Raw genomic sequence first — 27265 nt, forward strand, 5'->3', positions numbered from 1 at the left:
TAAAATGTATATATAACAGAATAAATCATAATAAAGTATACAGTTCATTAGCATTTAGTGTACTTACAATGTTGTGTAACTATCACTTATGTCTAGTTTCAATACTTTTTATTTTTCTTTATGAAATTAATTTATAATTTAAAAAAATTACATTTGACATTCAGTATTTTATTAGTCTTAGGTGTACACCATAATGGTTAGACATTTATATAACTGACGAGGTGATTTCCTCCAATAAGTCTCGTATCCACCTGATATTGTACATAGTTTTTATAATATTACTGATTATATTCCTGTGCTATACTCTACATCCCCATGACTATTTTGTTACTGCTAACTAGTACTTTTTAATCCTTTGACCTTTTTGACTCAGTCCCCCCAAACCCCTCCTATCTGGCAGTCATCAGTTCGTTTTCTGTATCAATGGGTCTGTTTCTATTTTGTTTGTTAATTTTATTTATTTATTTTTAAATTTTCATTTATTAATGGGAGGGAGAGAGAGGGAGAGAGAGACACATACACACACATCAACCTGTTGTTCCACCTACCCATGCATTCATTGGTTTATTCTTTTTTTTTTTTTCTGTTTTAATATGTTTTTATTGATTTTTTAGAGAGAGAGAAAGGGAGAGAGAAACATTGACGTGAGAGAGAAACATGGATCGGCTGCCTCCTGCATGCCCCCCTACCCAGGATCGAGCTCACAACCTAGGCATGTGCCCCAACTGGGAATCAAACCAGGATGTTTCACTCCATGGGATGATGCTCAATCCACTGAGCCACACCGGCCAGGCAATTGGTTGATTCTGGTATGTGCCCTGCCTGGGGATTGAACCTGAAATCTTGGTGTATCCGGACAATGCTAAAACCAACTGGGCTACCCGGCCAGGGCTCATTTTGTTTTTTAGATTCCACCTGAGTGAAATCATATGGTAGTTTTCTTTTTCAGTCTGACTTATTTTACTTGGCATAATACTGTCTAGGTCCATCCATGTCACAAATGGTAAGATTTTATTCTTCTTTTATGACCGAGTAATACTCCACTCTATAGAGCTACCACATCTCCTTTCTCCAGTTGTGTATCAACAGACATTTAGGTTACTTTCATATTTTGGTTATTGTAAATAATGGGATGCATATATCTTTTTGAATTAGTGTTTGGGATTTCTTTGGATAAATATCAGGAAGTAGAATTGCTGGGTCATATGGTAATTCTATTTTAAGTTTTTTAGGAACCTGCACAATGTTTTCTATAGTGGCTGCACCAATTGGCAGGCCCTTTAACAATGCATGAGGGTTCCCTTTTCCCACATCTTTTCCAGGACTTGTTGTTTGTTGATTTATTGATGATAGGCATTCTGACAAGTGTGAGGTGATACCTCATTGTGGTTTTCATTTGCATTTCTCTGATGATTAGTGAGGTTGAGCATCTCTTCATATGTCTATTGGCCATCTGTATGTCCTCTTTGGAGAAGTGTCTATTCAGGTCCTCTGCCCATTTTTGAATTGGGTTGTTTGTTTTTTGTGATGTTAATGTTCTTTATAGATTTTTTATATTAACCCCTCATCAAATGTATTATTGGCATATATGCTCTCCTGGTCATTAGGTTATCTTTTCGTTTTGTTGATGGTTTTGTTGGCTGTGCAAAACCTTTTTAGTTTAATGTACTGCCATTTGTTTATTTTTTGTTTTCTTTCTCTTGTCTGAGTAGCTGTATAAGAAAAAATATTGCTAAGAAAAATGTCATGAATTTTATTTTCTATGTTTTCTTTTTTTAATCCTCACTTGAGGATATTTTTCCATTTTTGTTCAGATAGCGGAGGGAGGGAGAGAGAGAGAGAGAGAGAGACAGAGAGAGACAGAGACAAACAGACAGACAGACAGACATTGACGTGAGAGAAACACATCGACTGGTTGCCTTCTGCATGACCCTGACCAATGCCAGGGATAAACCGCAACTGAGGTACATGCCCTTGACTGGAATCAAACCTGAGACTCATTGGTCTGTGTGCCGACGCTCTAACCACTGAGCCAAACCGGCCAGGGTTATCTATGTTTTCTTGTAGGAGTTTTATGGTTTTGTGTCTTACATTTAAGTCTTTAATCTATTTTGAGTTTATTGTTGTACTTGTGGGCAAAAGTAGATCTACAGTTGTGAGCACAAGAAACAGCGTTTATTCTTGTATTATTATTTATTAATTTGTATTTTTTCATGCAAACAACTATAAACCTACTTTTGCCTACCTCTGTATCTGGTGTAAGAAGGTGTTCTGGTTTCATTTTTTTATATGTATCTATCCAATTTTCACAACACCATTTATTGAATTGACTGTCTTTATCCCACTGTATGTGTATGTCCTTGCTGTCTTTGTCAAATATTAATTGACCATACAGGCATGGGTTTATTTCGGTGCTCTCTATTCTCTTCCATTCATGTATGTGTCTTCTTATGCCAGCACTATGCTATTTTGATTTCTATTGCCTTGTAGCATAGTTTGATATCAGATGGCATGCTATCTCCTACTTTATTTTTCTTTCTCAGGATTTCTTTAGCATTGGTGTCTTTTGTGGTTCCATAAAATTTTAGGATTTTTTTTGTTCTAGTTCTGTGTAAAATGCCATTGGTATTTTGATAGGAATTTCATTAAATATGTATATTTCTTTGGGAAGTAAGGACATTTTAAAGATGTTGGTTTTTTTCTATTCATGAGCAAAGTGTGTGCTTCCATTTATTTGTATCTTCATTTTCTTTCTTCAGAGTCTTACTGTTTTCTGAGGTCAATCAAATTTTGGTTCTTAAACATATCCCATCTCAAACAATTCACTTCTTAACCTGGCAACCCTTTCATGCTGATACCTGTATGATCAGTCACACATCTGTCAGGTGACACACAAATGAGAGAATACACCAGTATGAGTCAGTGTACTGCTAAACCTCATGTGGTTAACGTCTCAGGTAATTATGCTATGAATATTTTTGTGTATTTTTGCTTTTATTGCTGATTATTATTAAATTTTTAATTTCCTTTTTGTTAAATATATATTTATATTTAATGTCCTTTTTGTTTCTAAAGTATTATAGATTAAATAGTACATTAGATATGTACTGTATATAAGACAGGTTAAAACAGAATCATTTGGGTGTCTGGAATAGATTCATTTAATTTACATTATTTCTAATGGGAAACAATGATTCAGTGTTTGAACAGCCTTCCAGAATGGATTAAGTTAGAAAATTGAGGTTCCACTGTATAGGTTTTTTACCTTCCTGGTTAAATTTATTCATAGGTATTTTCTTTCTTTTTTGATGCAGTTGTAAATTGGATTGTTTTCTTAATTTCTCGTTTTGATAGTTATTGGTGTATAAAAATTCAGTTCATTTCTGAATATCCTGCTACTTTACTGAATTCATTTGTTCTCATAGTTTTTTGGTGGAATCTTTAGTATTCTCTATATAGTATCATGCTATCTGCAAATAATGACAGTTTTACTTCTTCTTTTTTTTTTTTTTTTTTAATCCTCACCTGAGGACATTTTTCCATTCTTTGCTCAGATAGAGTGGGAGGGAGAGAGAGGAACGGAGAGAGAGAGAGAAACATCGATGTGAAAGGAACACATTGAGTGGCTGCCACCCGCACGACCGACCAAGGCCGGGGACAAACTGCAATCAAGGTATGCGCCCCTAGCGGGAACCGAACCCGGGTCTCTCAGGGCTGCAGGCCGACGCTCTAACCGCTGAGCCAAACCGGCCAGGGCGACAGTTTTACTTCTTTCTAATTTAGATGCCTTTTACTTCTTTTTCTTGTCTGATTGCTAAGGCTAGGACTTTCAGTACTATGTTGAATAAAAGTGGTGAAAATGGACCTACATGTCTTGCTCCTGATCTTAAAATTGCTTTTAGTTTTTCCCCATTGAATATGTTGTTAGCTGTGAGTTTGTCATTATGGCCTTTATTATGTTCAGATATGTTCCCACTATTCCTACTTGGCTAACAGTTGTTGTTTTTTTTAGCATAAATTAATGTTAGATTTTATCATATGCTTTTTCTGCATCTATTGATATGAACCTAGGATTTTTACTTTTCATTTTGTTTATGTGGTGTATCATGTTAATTGATATGCAATATTGAACCAGCCTTGCATTCTGGAAATAAATCCCACTTGATCATGGTGTATGATTTTTATATTGAATTCCTGGATTCAGTTTGCTAATTCAGTCTAACCTTGGTGGTTCTCAAACATCTCCTATCTGAAACAGAAGAAGTTGTTCACAGAAAAAAATGTCTTGGTTGTTGAACAAAACTTTGGTTCCCTATCTGACAAAAAAGCATCTTTCAGGCTACAAAGGAGAGAATGCACTTATTGCTAAACCTCATGTTTTTAATATCTCAGGAAATTGTTCTGTGAATATTTTTGTGTTTTTCTTGCTTTTGTTTCTGGCAAAATGGATGATTAGTACAATTTTAAAACATAAAGAGGCCATCAAGAGTGCTAGTGTTGCCCTGGTCCATGTTGCTCAGTGGTTAGAATGTCGGCCCATACACCAAAGGGTTTCAGATTCGATTCCCGGTCAAGGGCACATACCTGGGTTGCAGGTTCGATCCCCAGCCTAGTCAAGGTGTGGGTAGGAGGCAACCAATTGATGTGAGCCATTGATGTTTCTTTCTTTCTCTCTCTCCTCCCTTTCCTGACCTCCCTTCCACTCTCTAAACATCAATGGAAAGAATATCCTAGGGTGAGGATTGACAACAACAACAAAAGAGTGCTAATGTTACTAGTAGTAGGAAAGTACTCATAAAACAATGATCACAGGCAATTGAAGAGATAGAAAAATTGTTGTAGCCCAGCTGGTGTGGCTCAGTGGATTGAGCATCATCCCATGGACTGAGAGGTCCCAGTTGGAGTCTTGGTCAGGGCACATGCCTGGGTTGCAGGCTCCATCCCCAGTAGGGGGCATACAGGAGGCAGCTGATAGAAGTTTTTCTCTCACATTGATTTTCTATCTCCCCCTTCCTCTCTCCTTAAAAAATCAATAAAAACATATAAAAAAAAGAAAAGAAAAATTGTTTTAGATTTGGATAAACAAAAAGCAGTTAGCTAGTTGCCGCATCTCAGAGGCAACGATATGTGAAAAGACAAAGACGCTGCATGCTGACCTGAAAGACACCCCTGGAATGAGTGCTGAAAGTGATTTGTTTAAGGCTAGTAGGGGATGGTTTGATAAATTTTTGAAAAGAAGTGTTTGTTTATAGGGTTAAACAATACATTAGGCATGGACTATATGTAAGAAAGGTTTAAATGGGGAATCATTTGGGGGTCTTGAACGAATTTACTCAGTATATATATATATATATATATATATATATATATATATATATATTTTTTTTTTTTTTAATCCTCACCCGAGGACTTTTTTTTTTTTTTTCATTAATCCTCAGATAGAGCTGGAGGGAGAGAGGGAGGAAGAGAGAAAGAGAGAGAAACATTGATGTGAGAGAGAGACATCTACTGACTGCCACCCACACAACCCCAACTGGGGCTGGGGACAAACCACAACCAAGGAGTGTGCCCTTGGCTGGAATCGAACCCGGGACCCCTTGGTCATGTGGGAGGCAACCTATCAATGTGTCTCTCTTGCATCAGTGTTTCCCACCCCCCACTCTACCTGAAGATAAATGGAAAAATATCCTCTGGTGAGGATTTAAAAAAATCTGAGTTCCCCTGGTCCTTGTGGCTCAGTTGGTTGTAGCATCATCCTATGCACCAAAAGTTTGTGGGTTTGATTCCCACTCAGGGCACATACCTAGGTTGAGGGTTCCATTTCAAGCCCCAGTTGGAGTACGTGTGTGTGGTACCCAGTCATCGTTTCTCTCTCACATCAATGTTTCTCTCTCTCTCTCTCTAAAAATCAGTGAACTTGTTCTCGGGTGAAGATTAAAAAAATATCTGAGTCAGTTGGATTGGTCACTCCATATAATTGTTTCTAATGGTGATGATGGGAAAATGAGGCACATGATATACTCAACTATTTTTGACTATTTCAGGATCACCACCACCCACATATTTTCCTAGTTTTCTAAGCAATGTATATATATTTGTGTACACTGGAATATTCTTTGCTTTTTTTCTTTTTCCCTTTACTGAGTACATTTATAGTTGCACAGTAAAAATTATAGTCCTATTGCCTGGCTGGTGTGGCTCAGTGGTTGAGCATTGACCCATGCACCAATAGGTTGCTGGTTCAATTCTTGGTCAGGGTACATACGCAGATTGTGGGCCAAATCCCCAGTGTGTGTGTGGGGGGCATCCAGAAAGCAGTCATTTGATGTTCTCTCTCATGATGTTTCTATCTCTCTTTCCTTCTCCCTTCCTCTCTCTCTAAAATCAATAAAAAAATTATGTTCATGTGGGCTTCCCAGTCTGGCCAGTCTTCCTAAACTATCTTCATTCATTCAGTGTAGTGCCTTTTGCTATATGCCAGGCACTGTGCTGGGTACAAGGACAAATATGATGTGATTTCTGATCTGAGTCTCAGAGTTGTGGGAATTAAAGAAATTATGATGCAAATGGTGTGCAGTGGGTAACAAAGCAAGAAGTTTTAGATTTGACTGTGTATGAAAAGAGTCTGAGAAAGTCTTAGGAGCTGAATCTTGCAAATGAATGAAAATTTACTAGGTAGGTGGGGAAGGAATGAGACAACCCAAGCCAAGAGAACAGTGTGAATGAAAATGTGGAGTAATATTCCTTTCCAGAATGTCATGCCTTGGACTTCACTTCTGTTTTTCAAACATTTTGTAATATGGATTCTTATAAACTTCTGGTAGAATTCTGTCTATGAGTACCTTTTTTTTTCTTATTATGAACTCTCATATTACATGTGCACTGGGAAAATTTTTTGGCAGTATTACATAATGAGAAAGTTTTGAGCAAATATACTCATTTTTATTGTCCTGTTAGTTTGTTTAGGAGACTAATAAATAGAATTCAACTTTTCTTCCCTCTGGTCCTGAAGATTTTTTTCATCAAAAATTTGAGAAATTCATCCGCAGTAGGATATTGCAATATAACTTTTCAGGTAGAACTTCAGATGCTCCTGGAGAGATGTCTTAATTCTGCACAACACTTAACCTACTTTGCTTATTGATTCAGACACATGAAAAAGAGGGATAAGTTAACTCTGCTTTCATTCTTTTCTTGTTCTTTGGCATCGATATTCTCTAATTATTTTTTCACAAATATTATTTATAATTGTATACTTAAGTAATCTTTAAATATTTTAATATGTAAGAAGGAATACCAGGAAATAATATACTGCTTTGGCATTACTTTTGTCATATTAGATTTGCACTTTTAAGAACATTATTATCTTCTGAGAACAGTAGCAGCTGTGATAATGGCTAGATCGTGAGTCACATACTCTGGACTATTTTTGACTCTGTCTGAGCTTCACTTACCACCCATAGTCTTCTGGCTTTCTAGGTAGTGTATGTATTTGTATGTACTGGAATAACCCTGTGGTCAGAGAAAGAAACAGGACAATAGCAGATGGCTAGGCATGCTATACAATGGGATTAGCATTGGGCTCCTCCTTCCCAGGGTTCTTCTCTATGGGTTAAAGTAGTTTGTGTTACAGTAAATTTCTTATCTTTATAATAAATCACTGACCTAGAAAATGTAATTGAGCATTTGAATCTGAGCTGCATTGAAAATCTGTGTTAAAATTGTACAGCTTCTTGATTGATTATAAATGATAATGTAGCTTGGAGTTTTAATTTGCTGATGCAGATGTTATCATCATTCCCTTCTGTGTTTCTGTAACTTCTGTTTATTTTTGTTGCTTGCTTCTCTAGTTTCCTAGGTTTTGGTATGTAGAGTTTAGATTTAACAGTATCAGAAAACTGATTGATGTTATAAAATTAGATGTTTTTTTTGGGAGGTGGGGTGGGAGTTCCTAGATTGGTTCTTTCAGTCTCCTCTATTTTGTTTTGGGTAGGAAGTACAAAAGAGTGGGTTCTTCATATATATATATATATATATATATATATATATATATATATGTAGTTTTCTGTGGTTTCTTCATTTTTTCCATGTCATAAAATGGAAAGGAGAATATGTTTTATCATTAAAAACAATATTTACTAATTTATTCAGAGAAAATTAATATTTTGTTTTTAAATGTTTTATTTTTCATAAGGATTAATTGCAGTGTTTTCTAAATGTTATTATTTTTAATTCAGCATTAAAGAAGGTAAGAGAAGACCAAGTCGGGTCCCAATCAAATTTTAAGTTGGAAACTTAATATACATAGGCATTAGAATTTTCCCTTTTCTTTCTTTTACCTATACTTTTAATATAACTCAGTTTATTTAAATCTTGTTGTTTATGGAGAATATGTATAGGTAAATTCTTGAAATACCATTTTATTGAAAAAAACTGCATGATGAATTAAGTCTGATGGCTGATGATATTTCTACTGGGGAATATAACTCTGTGGATTTGCCTTGTTTTATATAAATTTTTTGCCTTCTGTTTTTCAGGCAAACCGTATGGAGGTAGATAGCTGAGCTTTCAAAGTCTAATTTAGCTTTCAATTTGTTAATAGAGAATGCTTTTTAATTTTTTTTTCTTTATTGATACTAGAGAGAGAGGAAGAGAGAGACAGAAACATCGATAAAAGAGAACATACAAGTGACATTTTATAATGGCTGAAAAGTTACTCCCTATATAAGGGGTCTTAGTTTACCTTGCTATAAATTATCCTTTATTTATTTTAAAATATTATTAATTTTGCCCTGGCTGGTTGGGCTCAGTGGTTAGAGCGTCGGCCCACAGACCAAAGAGTCATGGGTTTGACTCCGGTCAAGGGCACGTACCTTGGTTGTGGTTCGATCCCTGGCCCTGGTCAGGGTCATGTGGGAGGCAGCCAATCGATGTGCCTCTCTCACACCAGTAATATTCTCCCTTTCTCTCTCTGTCTGTCCCTCCCACTCTATCTAAAAATCAATGGAAAAATATTCTCGGGTGAGGATTAAAAAAATAAAATAAAATAAAAATAAAAATATTATTACATTTATTGGGATGACATTGATAATAAATTTATATAAGTTTCAGGTGTATAATTTTATTTTGCTCTCTTGGGTACTTTGTCCCTGATTTCTTTGGTGATAGTTGGGGGTGCCTGCAGTTGGATAATCCACTATTCAAATGGCTTCTTCACTTGCACATATTCTGCCTAGGTATTCCTGGCCTCTGGCTGTGTGGCTACATGGCATCTTTTGTCTCAGGGCTTCTGCACATGCCCTGGGTATCTCATAGCATGATGAGATTAGTCACACTTCTGATGTGGCATCTAACTTCCAGTCATAGATGATAGAAGCAGAAGCTGCCTGGCCAGTTAAGGGTTACGTTAGCATTTGGCTTGAAAGTGGCAAAGGATTCCTTTTGCTGTATATTCTTTTGGTCAGAATAGTCACAGGACTGCCCTTGATTCAGGGTGATCAAGACATAGACTAGACTCTACTTCCTCAGATTCTACATCTTAATGAAAGAGTGTCAATGCCACATTGCAGAAGAGCATGTCATGTGGGAAATATTGTGGCCATTTTGGAAAATATCTGATCCCATTGAAAAAAACATTAGATAAAGGATTGAGAATATGAGGGTGAGTGTTTTTGTGTGGTATAGTGATAAGACTCTTATTATTCTATTTTTCTTATTCTAGTTGTCTTATGATGTTATAGCATTATTAGAATGAAGAGGAATTTTTCTATTTCTATGTTCAACTAATTGTTTTAATCTGTTATTCATAGGGCTTTTATACCATTCATTGCTCCCAAGAGAAGTCACCTCAAACCAGAAGGAATTCTAAACAGTTTAAAATTGTTTTTCCCGATTTATAAATTATCACAGGGTATGAAAATAATTAATAGGAAAAGGCTACAGGGGAATAAGGTGTATGGAAAGGACGGATTGACAGCAGAAGGCATATTTACTTTGCATATTCACTTTAGATGAGAAACAGAACTGTCTAGAGAGGAAAACATTTGCATATTAGTGATCTAACATAAAAAAAAACTGCCATCTAGAAGATAATCAGACTGAATATGTGTGCAGATGATAAAATGAATGCAAAATAGTTTTTAAGTCTGTTAAGAACACAAACTTGGCTAAATCAGTTTATGTTATTTGGGGAATAAAGCAGGATAAATCTCAGGCTTAAGTAGTTTCACATTTTATTGATATTGTGGAATTTTGACTTTTAAGCTAGCACTGAGGGGTTAATTGGATGGGTGTTCCTTTTTTTTTCCTAATTGAGATGTAATTAACATACCATAAAATTTACTATTTTATTTTTTATTTTTTATTTTTTTTATCCTCACCTGAGGACATTTTTCTATTTTTTGTTCAGGTAGAGTGGGAAGGGGAGAGAGGAAGAGAGAGAGAAACATCAATGTGAAAGGGACACATCGAGTGGCCGCCACCCGCACGACCGACCAGGGCCGGGGACAAACTGCAACCGAGGTACGTGCCCTTAGCGGGAACCGAACCCGGGTCTCTCGGGACCGCAGGCCGACGCTCTAACCGCTGAGCCAAACCGGCCAGGGCAAATTTACTATTAGCAGTTGCAACCCCTTCTCTTCTGGCAACCATTAACTTACTTTTTGTCTCTATGGATTTTCTTATTTTGGACATTTCATATAAATGTAATCATACAATATGTGTTTTTTGTGTCTGGTTCTTTTTTTTTTTTTTTTTTTTGGTATGTGCCCCTAGCAGGAACTGAACCCGGGACTCTCTGGTCCGCAGGCTGATGCTCCAACCGCTGAGCCAAACTGGCCAGGGCAGTGTGTCTGGTTTCTTTAATGTAATGTTTTCAGGTATGGCTGGTGTGGGTCAGTGGTTGAGCATCGATCCATGTACCAAGAGGTCGCCAATTCAGTTCCTGGTCGGGACACATGCCCAGGTCGTGGGCTCGATCCCCAGTAGGGAGACATCCAGGAGGCAGCCAGTCGATGTTCTCTCTCATCGATATTTCTCTTTCTTTCTCCTTCTCATTTCCTCTCTTTCTCAGAAAAGAAAAAAAAACATATATATATATGTATATATATATTTATTCATATACACACACACAAATAAAAAACAGTGTAATGTTTTCAGGATTTATTCATGTTGTAGCAAGTATCAGTATTTTATTCCTTCTTATTATAGCTAACTAATATTCCATTGTAATAAATATACTAAATTTTGCTTATTCATCAGTTTATGGAAATTTGGGTTATTTTCACTTTTTAGATTATTATGAATAATGATTCTATGAATGTTCATGCATGGGGTTTTGTATGCATATATCTTCGTTTCTCTTGGATATATATCTGGGAATGGAATTTATGTTAATTCATATTTAACTTTATAAGAAATTGCCAAACTGTTTCTAAAGTAGCTACATAATTTTATATTCCTGCCAATGCTTGTTAATTTTCATTTTTAAAATAGCTGTTCTAATGGGTATGCATTGGTATCTTATTGTGGTTTTGATTGCATTTACATAGTGACTAATGATGTTGAACATCTTTTCATGTGCTTGTTGATCATTTGTATATCTTTGAAAAAAATGTCTCTTCAAATCTTATGCCCATTTTTAAATTGAATTATTATCTTTTTATTGTTGAATTCTAGAAAGTCTTTATGTATTCTGGAGGCTCCAACATATTGATATGTGATTTGCAATATTTTGTAGGTTATCTCTTCACTTTCTTGGTATCATTCTTTTAGGCACAAAAGTTTTAAATTTTGATGAGTCTAAATTTATCTTTGTTTTTCTTGGTTGCTTATGCTTAGATATAGCGTCATGTCTAAGAAAACACTGCCTACTTGAAAGTCATGAAGATTTCTTCCTACATTTTCTTCTATGAATTTTATAGTTTTAATATTTACATTGAGGTCTTTGATCCTTCCAATTTAATTTTTGTATATGCTATAACATAGGGATCCAACTTTATTATTTTGTATGTGGATATTCGATTGTGTCATCAGCATTTGTTGAAAAGACTCTTCTTTCCCTATTAAGTCGTCTTGGGACATTTGCTGAAAATCAGCAGGCCATAGACTCATTCATTTCTGAACTTGAGATTCTGTTTCATTGATTTATATATTTATTCATGTGTTTTGATTACTGTAACTTTGTAGCAGGTTTTGATATTAGGAACTGTGAATCCTCTACCTTTGTTTCTTTTCAAGAGTGCTTTGGCTTTTGGGAGGGGGGCATCCCTCAAAGGCATTTGGAACTTTGATAGGGATTGTGTTGAATCTGTTCATTAGTTTTGGGAGGGTTGCCATATTAACAATATCAAGTCTTTCAATTGTCACAAGATGTCTTTAAACTTACATCATCTTTAATTTCTTTTATTGGTGTTTTGTAGTTTTAAGTTTACAAATCGTACTTTTTTAAATTTATTTTTAAATATTTTATTCTTTTTGATGCTATTATAAGTGGAATTATTTTCATTTCAGATTAATTATGTTTTGTATACAGATATACAACTGATATTTGAATATTGATATTAGATTTTGCAACTTTGTTAAACTTGTTTATTAGCTCTAATAGTGTTTTAGTGGATTCTTTAGTATTTTCTATATATAAGATTATGCCATCTGCAAATAGAGAAAGTTATACTTCTTTCTATCCAGTATTTTTTTTTTCTTACCTAATTGCTCTTCCCTGACTGTCGAGTACAATGATGAATAGAAGTGGTGAGAGTAAAAATTCTTATCTTGTTCTTTATCTTAGGGGAAAGGCTTTCATTTTTCACCAGTATGATGTTAACTGTGGGTTTTTCTTTTCTTTTTTTAAATCCTTTCCCCAGGATATTATTCCAGTTACTTTCAGACAGAGTGGGAGGGAGGGAGGGAGAGAAAGAGAGAGAGAGACACATCAGTTGTCTGCCTCCTGCTTGACCCCGACCAGGGTTGGAGACCGAACTGCAATCAAGGTACATGCCCTTGACTGGAATCAAACCTGCAACTCTTTGGTCCATGGGCCAACACTCTAACTGCTGAGCCAAATCGGCCAGGGCACTGTGGGTTTTTCATAGATGCCTTTTATCAGGTTTAGTATATTCCCTTCTATTCCTAGTTTATTGAGTGTTTTTATCATGAAAAGGTGTTGGGTTTTGTCAAATGCTTTTTCTATATCTATTGAAATGAGCATGTGGTTTTTGTTCTTTATTAATATGGTACCTTATATTGATTTATTTTTGTATGTTGAATCAACTTTGCATCCCTGGGATAAGGATGTTTGTGTTTTTAAATAGCCTTGTATTCTTCCGGGGAAATGTAGAAACTTGTTCTACCTACATTATCTTAGAGGCAATAAGATGGAACCTGAGAAAACATATCCTTTGCATAAGTGCTTTATTTATTAGTTCTAGGGCATACTATAAACAAGAACTATTTAAAGGCTTTTGTCGTAATGCTTTATACAACATAGAAGTAATTTTGACCTTTATTAAAACAACATTTCTTTGGACTTTTATTTTTTTATTTTATTTTATTTTATTTTTTTTTATCCTCACTCAAGGACATTTTTCGATATTTTGTTCAGATAGAGTGGGAGAGAGAGAGAGAGAGAGAGAGAGAGAAATATCAATGTGAAAGGGATACATCGAGTGGTCGCCACCCACACGACCCAACCAGGGCCGGGGACAAACTGCAACCGAGGTACGTGCCCTTAGCGGAAACCGAACCCGGGTCTCTCCAGACCGCAGGCCAACGCTCTAACCGCTGAGCCAAACTGGCCAGGGCTCTTTGGACTTTTAGGTAACTTACTGAATAATTTCAGGATTTGTTTGTTTGTATCATTTTCTATTGATAGTATGCTATATCAATATTCTCAGAGTATTGCAAGCTCTAGTTCAGAATGCCCTGACTTCTGTTCTGACTGACCCTACATTTTAAACTTGAGAAATGGTAGTTAACAAGTCAGTATGGAACGGTAAGATCTCTGTTGTGACAAAGGTTGTTCTTAGTGGTATCTCAGGAGACAGTATAGCAGGAACTTCTCAGAGTAATAAATACCAAGATAAGTAGAAAGGGACAAAGGATTTGGAAAATAGAAGGCTTGATCAAAGTTTTGATGCACAGTTAATATTTTCTTCTGCTTAAAACTGCTTATAATTTGACATGAATTAACTTGCACTGACTTCTTACCTGTGAGAATGGCCATTTGGAGAGATGCCCAGGTACCTGTCAACTCTAGTTGAGAAGTTCAGATAACCACTTCAAGAAGTTGTTAAATCAAACTTGGATGAAGTTAACTTTTTGTGTTCTTCCTTCTCTCTGCCATACCAATATGTACACCCTAACCAGACAGAAAATAGCTTTAAGCACCTGGCATGTATTTTGTCCGTTATATCTTTTATCTGCCTGTAATTGCAGACCTCCTTACTTTTTTCTCCTAACACATTTTTTTCCTAGAAGAGTTATACAGATAGAAATCCAAATTTATGAGGAAATTTTTATTAAATTTGATAAGATCCCCTGAAATATCTTTGATTTAATCCTCATGTATTTGAATTACATTAGTTTTATAATATCCTATCTAGATCATATATAATTTAGTTAACCTTGTACTATTAATTATTTGATTTTTCTCAACTTTGTTATTGTTAATAAATAATCCAAAGGGACAGTGGTTGCTTTATTTTAAAAAAATTAAGCCTAGTTTGTCTGCCTTAGTTATTTTAAAATACTGGGTTCTAGATACTAAATACTAAAATGTAGTGAACTATTAGATCTAAGACTTCTATCTAGATAACCATTGTTATTGTACAACTCAAGGGATACCATTCACATGTATATAATGTGAACTGAAGTCCTAAGTGGTCTCACTATTGCTGCTGTCTCAGAAGGGTTGTCATTGCAGATTTATGGATCCTCTTTGTTTTTTGAACAGTTTAGTACAGGAAGGTCTGTCAAGTTTTTATATATGCCTGCCAGATACAAAAAGAAGTATTTGAGCCATTTCTATAAATGGCCACAACACAGATTTGGACTGGCAGTAACGTTTGGTCTCATCAGCTTTTGCTTCATATTTTCTAGTCATTTTGATGTAAGAGGTCCCTAGATCCATTATCTGTCCCATGAGCAAGTCTGTTAAGGAACTTATTTTCCTTCCCAGCAATTAATAATATCTGCTGGAGCAGTGCACTGTGAATGTATTTTCTGAAAGCTCATACCTACATTTCCTGTATAATTCATTTTGAACAGTTTTTAAGATAAAATATAGTAGTATTCTGATGAAGTTTATTACTTTTTAAATGTTCTCATTTTCCCTATTATAAAAATATAGTTGTATTTTAGAATTAAAAAGGATATCAGTGGATCTTTTGTTTTACAGGTAATTAGAAAGATCAAGTAACTTGCCCAGTGTGACATAGCTAGGTGTTTATTCATTACAGCAATCCACTCCAAAACTTTTACAATGAGAGAATACAATTGAGAGGGAAATGGAACCAAAGAAATAACTGATTGCCAATCAAAATCTTTTCTGGACTTATTAAGGGCCATAAAACAGTAATTGAGAACATAGATATGGAAGATTTTAACAACCTAAATTGAGTTTAAAACATGACTTAAAATTTCTCATTACTTTATTACTCTTTTGTCTTCTAATCATTGGATATACATGATTGGCAACTAAAATTTAGAGGCCAGTGTACAGGGTGGGGCAAAGGTAGGTTTACAGTTGTGAATCAACAAAACAGTTTGTTCTCTTTTTTAGAGGGAGAGGGGAGAGAGAGAAAGAGAAAGAAAGAGAAACATCGATGTGACAGAGATACATCAATCCGTTGCCTCCCAAATGTGCCCCAACCAGGGATTGAACCCACAACTTAGGTATGTGCCCTTACCAGGAATCAAACCTGTGACCTTCCAGTGCACGGATGATGCTCCAACCAACTGGGCCATACCAGCCAGGGCACAGAGTTTATTCTTGAATTATTATTTATTATTTTAATATTTTCCGTACAAACAAATGTAAACCTACTTTTGCCTAACCCTGTAAATTGTCTGGGAAAAATCTGCTTGTTTTGATAAATTATAGTTGTGTCTTGTTTGTACATTTCTCCAGGGTGTAGAGTGGTAGACAAATAATTGCCTAGACATTAGGGTACTTAAGGGATTTCTTCTTTGTAGATACTATTAATTACTATAGATCTCTCTATGCCAGCTGATTAGCTCATCCACGCTGTACTCCTACCACTAATACTGAAAGGCATTATTAACCAAGAAGATAAAAGGTGAGAACCTATCTGAATAACTTGCTTCACATGATAAATTTGATGCTGATGGCTGCTTAGAACTGTGGAGGCATCATCCTCAAACAATTATTTTCCTTAAATGATTAAAGTAGCTGGGTGGTTGTAAGCAGTGTTTTGGGATTTCTTGTCCTTAGAACTGTATTGTAAATGAAGGAAGTCTCTTGTACCTTCCATGATTAGGGCCCAAAGGCAGACAAATCAGTTCCACTTGACTAAGAGGAATAATTCACCCGCAGTGTAACATGATAGATTTTGACAACTGGCAGTACTGATATAAACCAAAACAAAAGATGTCAAGAAATCTGTGCCAGTTTGGAATTGGTATGCAGATTTGATTAACTCACATGTAGCATGCATTCGGCATTATTCTACCTCTGGTTTCATTGGTTTTTCTCTCTCTGTAAAATAAAAATTGTACGAGAAGGAGAAAGACTCTAATGTAATAATTATGTTGTTTCTATTTTCTTTTCAACCCATTTAACAGAACTATATTATTATGACTAGGGGGGTCTCTTTAAGGAAAATGTTTTCTTTCTCTAAATGGTTATTTAAAAATATTTCATTCTTGAATTCTTCATTTTTAGTTCTCTCTGTGATAATAAACTGTATGTATAAACCTGGATACTCCTCCCCCTCCTTATTTATCATCAAGGACACAGATATATAGAATAAACACCAGTTTCTTCAATCTCTACAGAACTACTCATGTAGAAATTGAATACACGCTAATAGGTGCTTAATTATTTCTTTCTGTATCAGCAAGGGTATGCATAAAGTAGAAAAAAGGCTATAGAATTGAAAATATATAATTTTATGCAATAATCATTTTATTAATTTTTAATATTATTAAAAATGAGTTATTTAAGTAAAAGAAAAACTTTTTAGCTATTTTATTGTCAAGTAGTCCTTAATCAATGTATATAAATAAGTTGGCTTACTTCTTTCTACTCCTTGAAAGTCAGGCTATACACACTATTTTAATAATATCATTATGCTGAAATCCTGCTGTCAGGTGTCTTTGGCTCTGTGGACCGCTTTAGTGAATTGTGTTATGATATATGTTCCTCCCTTGGAAGATGGATGTATTCTTGCATTTGCAGTAATTTGGTACTCCCTTTATTCTCTGCTTAAGAAGGGGATAACATTTTAAGTGACTGTAGTAATAAGATACCATGTTTATTAATAAATGCTCTTTAATAACAAGGAATAGTTTATGGAAAGATGCTTGAGTCACCTTTGTGTGATTGTTTTTTTCTATATTGATTTTTAGAGAGAGAGGAAGGGAAAGGGAGAGAGAAATAGAAACATCAATCAGAGAGAACATCCATTGGCTGCCTCCTGCATGCCGCCCACTGGGGACTGGGCCCACAACTTGGGCATGTGCCCTGACCGGGAATTGAACCAGCGACCTCTTGGTGCATGGGTCAATCAGGCTTTCCCCCCTTTTTTTTTATCATAAGACATATTATTTATAGCATAGTGATTAAGGGTAGGATTGTGTAGCTAGATTGGCTAGTAGTTTTTTCATAGTTTTGTGGTGATGCTTACATGTTCTTACAACAGTGCCTGCCACATAACATACTAATATTTATTTTATTTTTATTCCTTACCCAAGGATATTTTTCTATTTATCATCAGATAGAATGGGAGGGAGAGAGAGAAACAGAGAATAACATCAATGGGATAGAACTGGTTGCCTCCCGCATGACCCAGCCAGGGCCAGGGATGAACCTAGGTACCTGCCCTTGATTGGAATAGAACCTGTGACTCATTGGTCCACGGCCTGATGCTCTAACCACTGAGCAACTGGCCAGCACAACTACTATTTCTTTTTAAAATGTTAGTGGTTCCTGTTATCACCACCACCTCCTCCTCACCACCACTACCATTATTATTATTTTTGTTTTTATTATCATGTTGGTATTTTACGTATTTTGTGGTTTCTGTTCCTACAAAATGGAGAGTTGTGGGTTTTTTTTTTAAAGATAGTCTGAGCATATTTAAAGGAGTATTGTTCCATTTAGCATTATTCCAAACAGTCATCTTTATCATTATTATTCAAGTGTGTGGATAACAGATTCAGTTTTTCTTTTAGCTGTTGTATTCAAAACATTTTGTAAGTCATATATTTCAGATCCTGTGGATAATTAAACTTAGTATAGAATAAGATGTCCACTATAAATTATATTGAAATTACATGATAAATACTGAAATTCTATGATATGATATGGGACTATCAGCGTGAACAGCTTTTACAACCTCAATATTAGATTAGTGAAAAAGAAGACAGTAATGGCATAACATTCATCTACCAGCTGGTTAGCAACACATATAAACCAGAGATACTTGATCAGAAAAGCACAATTTTGAATAACAAGGAAAGTGAAGATATGTAACAGGAGCTTTCAGTAGGGCTCAGCTGTTACCCATCATGAAGCAGGATAAAGGAAAAATATTTTTGTGTGCCTTTCCTCCCACACATCACACACAGCATCTTTTGGGTTTGTTCCATGCTTATGCAGCTAGTTTGCACATACATGTCTATTTCAAGTCATCCTGCTGATGGCAACTTGCCCAGAGGAGGTATTTTTAGTGTCCACTGTCCTTTCTTCCTTTTGTCAGTGCCTTTCTCTATGGAGTGTTTATTCCTCCTCTTCACAAGTAAATAGGAGTCTAAGAATAGACATTCTTTTCCTCCCCTCCTGCCCAACAACAGTCTGTTTAGGCACCTGGGTAACTGAAGAAGAAAGTAGTTTGGGGAAAGCTTGATAATGGGGATTTTGCCTGTTTAGTAGCTTTTGAACCTGAGTATTATTGGGAAAAGTTTTTGCTGGTAAAGAATAATGGATTCCGCCCTGGCCGGTTTTGCTCAGTGGTTAGAGCGTCGGCCTGCGGTCCAGAGAGACCTGGGTTCAGTTCCCGCTAAGGGCGTGTACCTAGGTTGCAGTTTGTCCCCGGCCCTGGTTGGGTTGTGTGGGTGGCAACCACTCGATGTCTCTCTCTCTCTCTCCCCCCTCCCACTGTATCTGAACAAAAAATGTAAAAATGTCCTCGGGTGAGGATAAATAAAATAAAAAGAAATAATAAAAAAAGAATAATGGATTCCTTTAATAGTTTACTTACATGTAAATCATACAATTTCTTAATTTCTTTCTTAGATGCTAATGACAGAGGACAAAGAAAGGTGTTGTTATGCATGTAAGAGCTATTTGTATTTTAGTTGAGTTCATAAAACAAGTATCTGTTTTCTTGTATATAAAACTTTGTTGGTTCTGTGTAATTTCATTTTAAGTAATGGTTTTTGTATTGCACTTTCTTGGCAAGAAAGTTTAATCAACAGCATGATCATATATTTTTTTAAAAAATAAGGCTTATGTAAAAAATAAGGCAACTAGAATGACCTGTATAGCTGATTAAACATGTAAACACCAGGGCATTACATTCTGTATGTAATGAAGCATGCACCAGATTAAAAAAAAAAAAAAATTGTTGTTGTTGGTAATCCTCACCAAGGGATATTTTTTCCATTGATTTTTAGAGAGATTGAAAGGGAGGGAGGAGGGGGAAAGAGAGAGAGAGAGAAACATCAATTGGTTGCCTCTAGTACATTTGCCCCGACTGGGGCCAGGTATTGAGTCTGTAACCCATGTATGTATTTTTGACAGGGAATCGAACCCCAAACACTTTGGTTTGTGGGCTGACATGCTATCCACTGAGCCACACTGGCCAGGGCTGCACTAGATTTTTGAGTGGCAAAATGCTCTTTCGTAGTTGTGAGATCAACCTAAATATTAATCCATACGAGATTCTAGTAGTAGTGTCTGATTAAACTAAAGGAAACTAATGCTCTTCATTTGTGATAGTCTTTCCTTTTTTGGTAGGCTTTGGACTTTTATTGAAAAGACTGGAGCCCATTTCAGGCTGATCAGTGATTCACCTGTATTATTATTTCTTTGTTAAAGAATAAAAATCCAAGCCTTATAGTATTTATGGCACCCTATTCTAAATTTATTAAATCTTTTGCTTAGTTTATTTGTTCTGTTTGTGGAATTCTCATCAACTCTAGACAGGAACTTTTTTCTTCCTCTGTGGAATGAAGTAGGCACTTAAAGAGCTTATATGAAATTGATTAATACAGGAAATTATATTAAGCTTGGATCTATGGTTCTTTTGTAGTTCCTTTCTTGGCATGAGTTTATGTGTGTGCCTAAATACAGTTATAAAAGTCCAAGTTTCTATATTATTCATTTACTGACTAATTAACCAATATCTATTATGGACCTAATGTGTGCCAGATATGAAAATAGAAAACTGGGGTGAATGGCAGGACCTAGTCTACTTGTGGAGATATGTATAAAACAAATAATTACATATGGTTAGGAATTTGTGTTCTGATGTATAGGTGATGTAAGAGTGGAGGTAAATGTGATAAATATATAGGTAGATGAAAGAATGGAGGGGTATGTGTGCGTGTAGATATAATATATATAAGTGTGATGGAATACAGTGATCATCTTATTCTTAGGGGGATAAGAGCAAGAAAGTCTTCCCAAAGGAGATAACATTTTTATTACTTTTTGAAAGAAATGTAGAATAAAGCAGCTAGTTCTAGTATTAGCTCAAGAGAAGAATATGATTACATCATCCTGCCTCATTTTTCTCCGTGGTACTTATGGCCATGCTGTATCCTATGTAGGATGTAAGCTCTTTGCGGGTAGGGATTTTTGTCTGTTGTGATTATTTCTATATCTTTAACACCTAGAAAAATGCCTGGTATATAGCAGGGGATCAAACATGTGTTGCATGAATGAATAAAGTTTGTGAGTTCTAATTGCCTTATTTTTTATTTTCTTTAGTTTATTAAGAATATCTCTCTACAATTCCTTCATACTTTTGCTTCATACTCTTCACTATGTGTATTTGAAGTTTCTTTGTGATAACATGCTATTTCCACAATGTTTCTGAAACCCATTTCTTCTTTTCTATCTCTCTTAGCTCATTTTATCTCCAAAATCTCTTACCCGAATTGATACAGTCTCCTATTTATTTTCCATGTCTCTGTGCAAGTCCCCTTAAGTTTCTTCTTCATAGCTAGCAGAATTATCTATCTAAAATACAGAACTGACCAGATTATTTCTTTGCTTAAAATTTCTAATTCATCTGTCTATAATAGAATTTTTACTGTTTAGGATGGCACATAACCCATCCACAGCATGGATTCAGCTACGTAATGGGATGTTCATTTTTCTTTGTATCACTAGTGTCTGGCATGAGTAAATGAATGCATATAAATGTCTGTGAAGGAAGGAAAAACTATAATAAGAGTTTTCATTGAAAATGCTTGCTGTTTAGATAGAAGATAATTTAAAAATCTGACTTAACCCTAGCATTTAAGAACAGTATTTTGTTGGTAAGCACAATATAATATGCAGATGATGTATTGTAGAATTGTATACCTGAAACCCATATAATTTTATTCACCAATGTCACCCCAGTAGATTAAATAAAAAATTATTATAGAAAAATGCACACACAGTTTTTCCTTTATACAACTGATTTGTTTTTCTTATTGTTTATGTCCATTCTCGGTCCTCCCTGTAGTCTTTGTGAAGGTATCCCTCTTGGCATTTACACTATCATTTGGGAAGTAATCTAGTTTCTCACTGCTTTCCTCTCTATAATTCCCCTCTCCATCCTGATCTGTATGTGCTGGGGTCTTTTCTCCCTAGCTACTTTCCTTATTTCTTTAGAGATTAATGTATATGCGTGTGTGTCCAAACTCATGTGTGCATCTTTCTCTGTTACGGCTATAAATTCTGGGTATAAAGTTTTGCTTGCAGTTCTGAAACCTTTACGATTACATCATTTTTACAGGGCACACACTCACAGACAGTCCTGATCTACCTGTGTCCAACTTAAAATTATTCTTGTTGTGACTGTACTTACTTTCTTTTTTGTTTCCTCCTTAAATGTATATACACACTCAGATTGAAAATCTTCAGGAGCAACTCAGAGATAAGGAAAAGCAGATGAGCAGCTTGAAAGAACGAGTCAAATCCTTGCAGGCTGATACCACTAACACCGACACTGCCTTGACAACTTTGGAGGAAGCCCTGGCTGAGAAAGTGAGTGATTTGTCCAGACTGTTCAGAGACACATTTCTTCTGCTTTCTCATTAATCTGATATTTTTTTCTAGTGATTGGACTTGGATATAGAATACAGAAGAAATTCCTTTGGGCAAAGGGAAAAGAGCTCCCTGTATTATTGCTTACATACATAGTATAAAGGAAAAGAATATCTGTTTTATTATTACCAATTTAAGTATCTTTTCCTAGGCAAGATGGATTATACACTAGAGGGCAGTGGCTGAAGTTTCTAGAATTAGCCAAATGTTCCCCATTTAGGATCTTGTGAAGAAAAAGAAGTTATTTTTATTTATTTATTTTAAAAAACTTTTTCTTTATTGATTTTAGAGAACGAGGAAGGGAGAAGGGGAGAGAGATGGAAACATTGATGAGAGAGAACATCACTTGGTGGCCTCCTGCATGCCCCCCACTGGGGATTGGGCCCACAACCTGGGCATGTGCCCTGACCGGGAAACCAGTGACCTCTTGGTGCATAGGTCGCTGCTCAACCACTGAGCCACACTGGCTGGGTGAAAAGTTGTTTTTATTTACATGGTCAGTTAGAATTTGGAGATGTGGGAATACTAGACACTGACCATCCGGAAGCGATATATAATTAGTTCCCCTTTACTATGTCGCATTGGTTCCTAATATATTTGTGGGTTTTAATTACGAATACAATTAATATACTTGCTGTTTTACTAGTCTTGGCCTTGCTACTTCATTTTGCTTTTATGAGAAAACAGATTTTCAGTAATGGTTAACTAAATAAAAGAGTAGCCCAGTATAACAAAGTTATACTGCCCAGTTAATGAAGGACGTTTAAGGAATCTTAGTGGAGTATTTTAATGAGATGTTTTTAAAGGACTAGGGTCACTGTTTCTTAGTTCTCTTAGACTCACAATACTTTAGGGTGCCTGTCAGGAACCAAAGCTTGATTTCTGAATATATTCATAAATAATATCTAGAAATATACTTAAATTACTTGACTTTCAAACTTTCTGAGTATCTGTTGACAAAAAGCTTTAATGGTTTCTTTTTTCTTTACCCTTTTGTATGTTTTAAACTCAATATATCACAATCTCCCCAGCCTCCCCTTTTTTCGGTGTGTGAATTGTTTCCATTGCCTTGTAGGCAACATGTAAATTATATACAAAGAACAAAGATTTGTTACTTATTGTCTTTATGGTATGTGTGTGTGTGTGTATGTTTTAGTTATTTGGGAGTTGAATAAATGGGATTATTCCAAAAGAATACGTACTTTAGGGATATCTAATACTAGTTAAGATAATGTGAAAAGAAACCTAAGGGACTAAAAATAACAAAGCCAGATCTTGTTTATAGCAAGATAGGTAGGAAGAATGAATTGTTTAAAAAGTAAATTATTGACAGTTTGTCAATGTCTTTAAAAATTTTTTTTTATCCTCAAGGACATATTTGCATTTATCTTCAGATAGAGCAGGAAGAGAGAGAGGGAAACATCAATGGGAGAGAGACACATTGAGTAGTTGCCACCCACACGACCCCAACCCGGGTAGAGACAAACTGCAACCGAGGTACGTGCCCTTAGTGGGAACCGAATCCTGGTCTCACTGGTCTGCAGGCCAAAGCTCTAACCGCTGAGCCAAACTAGCCAGGGCGTCACTGTCTTTTGAATGGGGGATGGAAATGTGAAATTTTATCAGCTAAAAGTTGAATTATAGGCATATGGTATAAGTTTGAAAGGAATTTTCTCATGCATTGATGTGCTCTCTCAATAGGAGCGGACAATTGAACGCTTAAAAGAACAGCGGGACAGGGATGAGCGAGAGAAGCAAGAGGAAATTGATAACTACAAAAAAGATCTGAAAGACTTGAAAGAAAAAGTCAGCCTATTGCAAGGCGACCTCTCAGAGAAAGAGGTTAAGATCACCAAAATGGAATTATTTGGTTTGCTTTATCAGTGCATTGTGTGTATATGTTGTTGGTGTTTACATAATACATATAAAAAAGTATTTGATGGACGATTTTCTTAATATTCTTATAGTTGGCTTTTTGGGAAGAACTTATAGTGTATTTAAGGAAGCTTTGCAGAGACATAGCAGATTGGATAATTTATTTTTTATATCTTATCTCTTTGTTTTTTTTCCTTTATTGATTTTAGAGAGAGAGGAAGGGAGAGGGAGAAGATAGAAACATTGATGAGAGAGAACACCCATTGGCTGGCTTCTGTATGTCCCCCACTGGGTACTGAGCCCACAACTTGGGCATGTGTCCTGACCAGGAATCGAACTGGTAACCTCTTGTTGCATGGGTTGATGCTCAACCACTGAGCCACGCTGGCTGGGCCCTATATTTTATCTTTTTCAGTGTGCTGTGAGTTGACTTGTTACTTGTTAATGTCATTTTTAAAGATCTTAAAATAACTGAAGCCCAGTTATATTTGGAGAGGTATTGTGCTAATTGTAAAAAGGGTGATGGATGAAAGGAATATGCAAAAGGAGAACAACGCAAATTGGCAGAGAAATCTTAAATGTTGACCAATTAGGTGACTTAATCTATTTTGATCTTGCTTTTGAGGAATCCTGTTAATGTGACATAAATAGCAAAAATGGCTAATGCTGTGATCAGGTAATAATGCATGAGATTTAGGAACATCCTCAGGATTTTCTAATATCTTTAAGAAAATGTATGGAAATTTAAGTTCCTAGTAGAATTTTTCTTCGAAAAGGGGAAAGTATTTATATTTAAGTCAGTGTAGCTACTGGGATTGACTACTTGTATTCACAAATCTTGATCTACTTCCATTTATTTTGTGGGAATGGATATGAATAATGATAGAACTCAGTAAACCATTATTCAATGGATATTTCTTGGGACTTCATCTTATTTTAGTTAGGATTTGAATGCTAAAGTCAGCATTGTTTTTTATTTCAGTTCTTGAAATAGAAATATGTCAATATATGGTAATGGAAAGAAACTACTAGCCACCAAGAATATAAATTTAAAAATGTAAATCTCCATTTTGTTTATAGTTAGTATTTATTCTAAATGTGTGTTGCTTTTTTTAGGCTTCACTCTTGGATCTGAAAGAGCATGCGTCTTCCCTGGCTTCCTCAGGACTGAAAAAGGACTCACGACTAAAGACACTAGAGATTGCTTTGGAACAGAAGAAGGAGGAATGTCTGAAAATGGAATCACAGTTGAAAAAGGTTAAGAAAAATTTTCCATTTTCTTGCTTTGCTTTAAATAACTTAAGAACAGCAGAAAACTCTACAATGTGCATATGTATTAACTTACCAATGGAGTGATAATCCCCTAAAGTTCAAAATACCATTTATACCTTGATTTAATTATCTTAGAATTTTTATCCTCTTTTATTTTACTCCTGAGAATCCCCAGACTCTTATAAAATTGACAATTCAGAGTAAGATTAAAATATGAAGCTTCCTTATGGATGAAATATTAGGCCACAATGTAATAATTTCAATTATCTGATATTTTCTTCCATTAGCATCAGGCTTCCTAGATGGAGATGATGTAACAACAATAGTGACTCACACTGGTGAATATTAGGATATGATATAGATATTTACTATTCATGTCTCTGATTTATGCTTCTCTAAGGTTTATATGGCAGTTTTATAGTTTTCAAAGCACTTTTCTATTTATTATCTCTGAGCTGTCAACTCTGTAAGAACTGGAACTGAGACTTTTGAGCTGTTATATTAGCTGTGTCCAGTTCATATGATTATTAATGAAAAAGGGGGTACGGCCTACTCCTGAGACTTCAGGTTGTTCTCTTTTCATATATTGGGTGTATTCAACATGGTACTCGCATAATCATCATATAGGGTATAATAAAAAGTAAAATCATATCCTTAAGCTAATGAAAGGAAGAAAATCCAGTATTTTTTTTTAATTTAATTTATTTTATTTTTTTAATTTATCCTTACCCGAGGACATTTTTCTATATTTTGTTCAGATAGAGTGGGAGGGAGAGAGAGAGAGAGAAACATCGACGTGAAAGGGACACATCGAGTGGTTGCCACCCGCACACAAACTGCACGCGAGGTACATGCCCTTAGCGGGAACCGAACCCGGGTCTCTCCAGACCGCAGGCCAATGCTCTAACTGCTGAGCCAAACCGGCCAGGGCGAAAATCCAGTATTTTAACATTACTTTTAAATAAGTAGGGAAATACTTTTTTTGAGATTAAAAATTCTGGTTATTTTTTTCATTATTAATTAATTAATTTTTGTTACAGATGTTTCTCCTTTTGCCCCTCAGACACCCTCCTCCCTATCACCACCCCCTAGCATTGTTGTCTATGTCCATTGGTTATGCATATATGCATATAAGTTCTAGTTGTAACCAATTCAGATTTGATAGTTGCGTGTGTGTTTTTCTCACTAAAAAGGTGGAAATAAGTTTTTACTTAATACCTAAATATTGAAGGTAAAGCTGTTAGATGTATTGAGTGGTAACTGTCAAGAACAGCATTTCATTAACATCCCAAACTTCCTTATATATGACATTCCCACATTTTGTGTTTCTTTATTTATTTTTTAAACTTATCTTTATTGTTGAATGTATTACAAATTTCCCTCTCTTATTTCCCCCATTGGCCCCCTTCTGCCCAATCCTGCCCCCCTTCTGCCTTCCCCACACTATTATTTATGTCCATTGGTTATGCATATATACATAGAAGTTCTTTGGTTTATCTCTTCCCGCCCTCCCTCCCCCCTTCCCTTTGAGGTTCATCAGTCTAACAACAAATTTGTACTTCTTAATTCCTTCATCTTTTTCACCCATCCCCCAGCCCCCTCTCATTTGGGAAGCAA

The 27265-nt window shown here is 35.6% G+C and overlaps 1 protein-coding gene across 1 annotated transcript in view; it reads left to right on the forward strand.

Annotated features, from left to right (window-relative positions):
* Positions 1 to 27265, forward strand: part of ERC1 (ELKS/RAB6-interacting/CAST family member 1) — a 489747-nt gene that overhangs the window by 118239 nt on the left and 344243 nt on the right. The window contains exons 9-11 of the mRNA XM_036251762.1: positions 22304 to 22441; positions 24203 to 24343; positions 25493 to 25633. Coding sequence (XP_036107655.1) covers positions 22304 to 22441; positions 24203 to 24343; positions 25493 to 25633 — 420 coding nt within the window. The remainder of the gene's footprint in view (positions 1 to 22303; positions 22442 to 24202; positions 24344 to 25492; positions 25634 to 27265) is intronic.

This window comes from Molossus molossus, unplaced genomic scaffold, assembly GCF_014108415.1.
Source record: "Molossus molossus isolate mMolMol1 unplaced genomic scaffold, mMolMol1.p scaffold_m16_p_10, whole genome shotgun sequence".
NCBI classification, from domain to species: domain Eukaryota; kingdom Metazoa; phylum Chordata; class Mammalia; order Chiroptera; family Molossidae; genus Molossus; species Molossus molossus.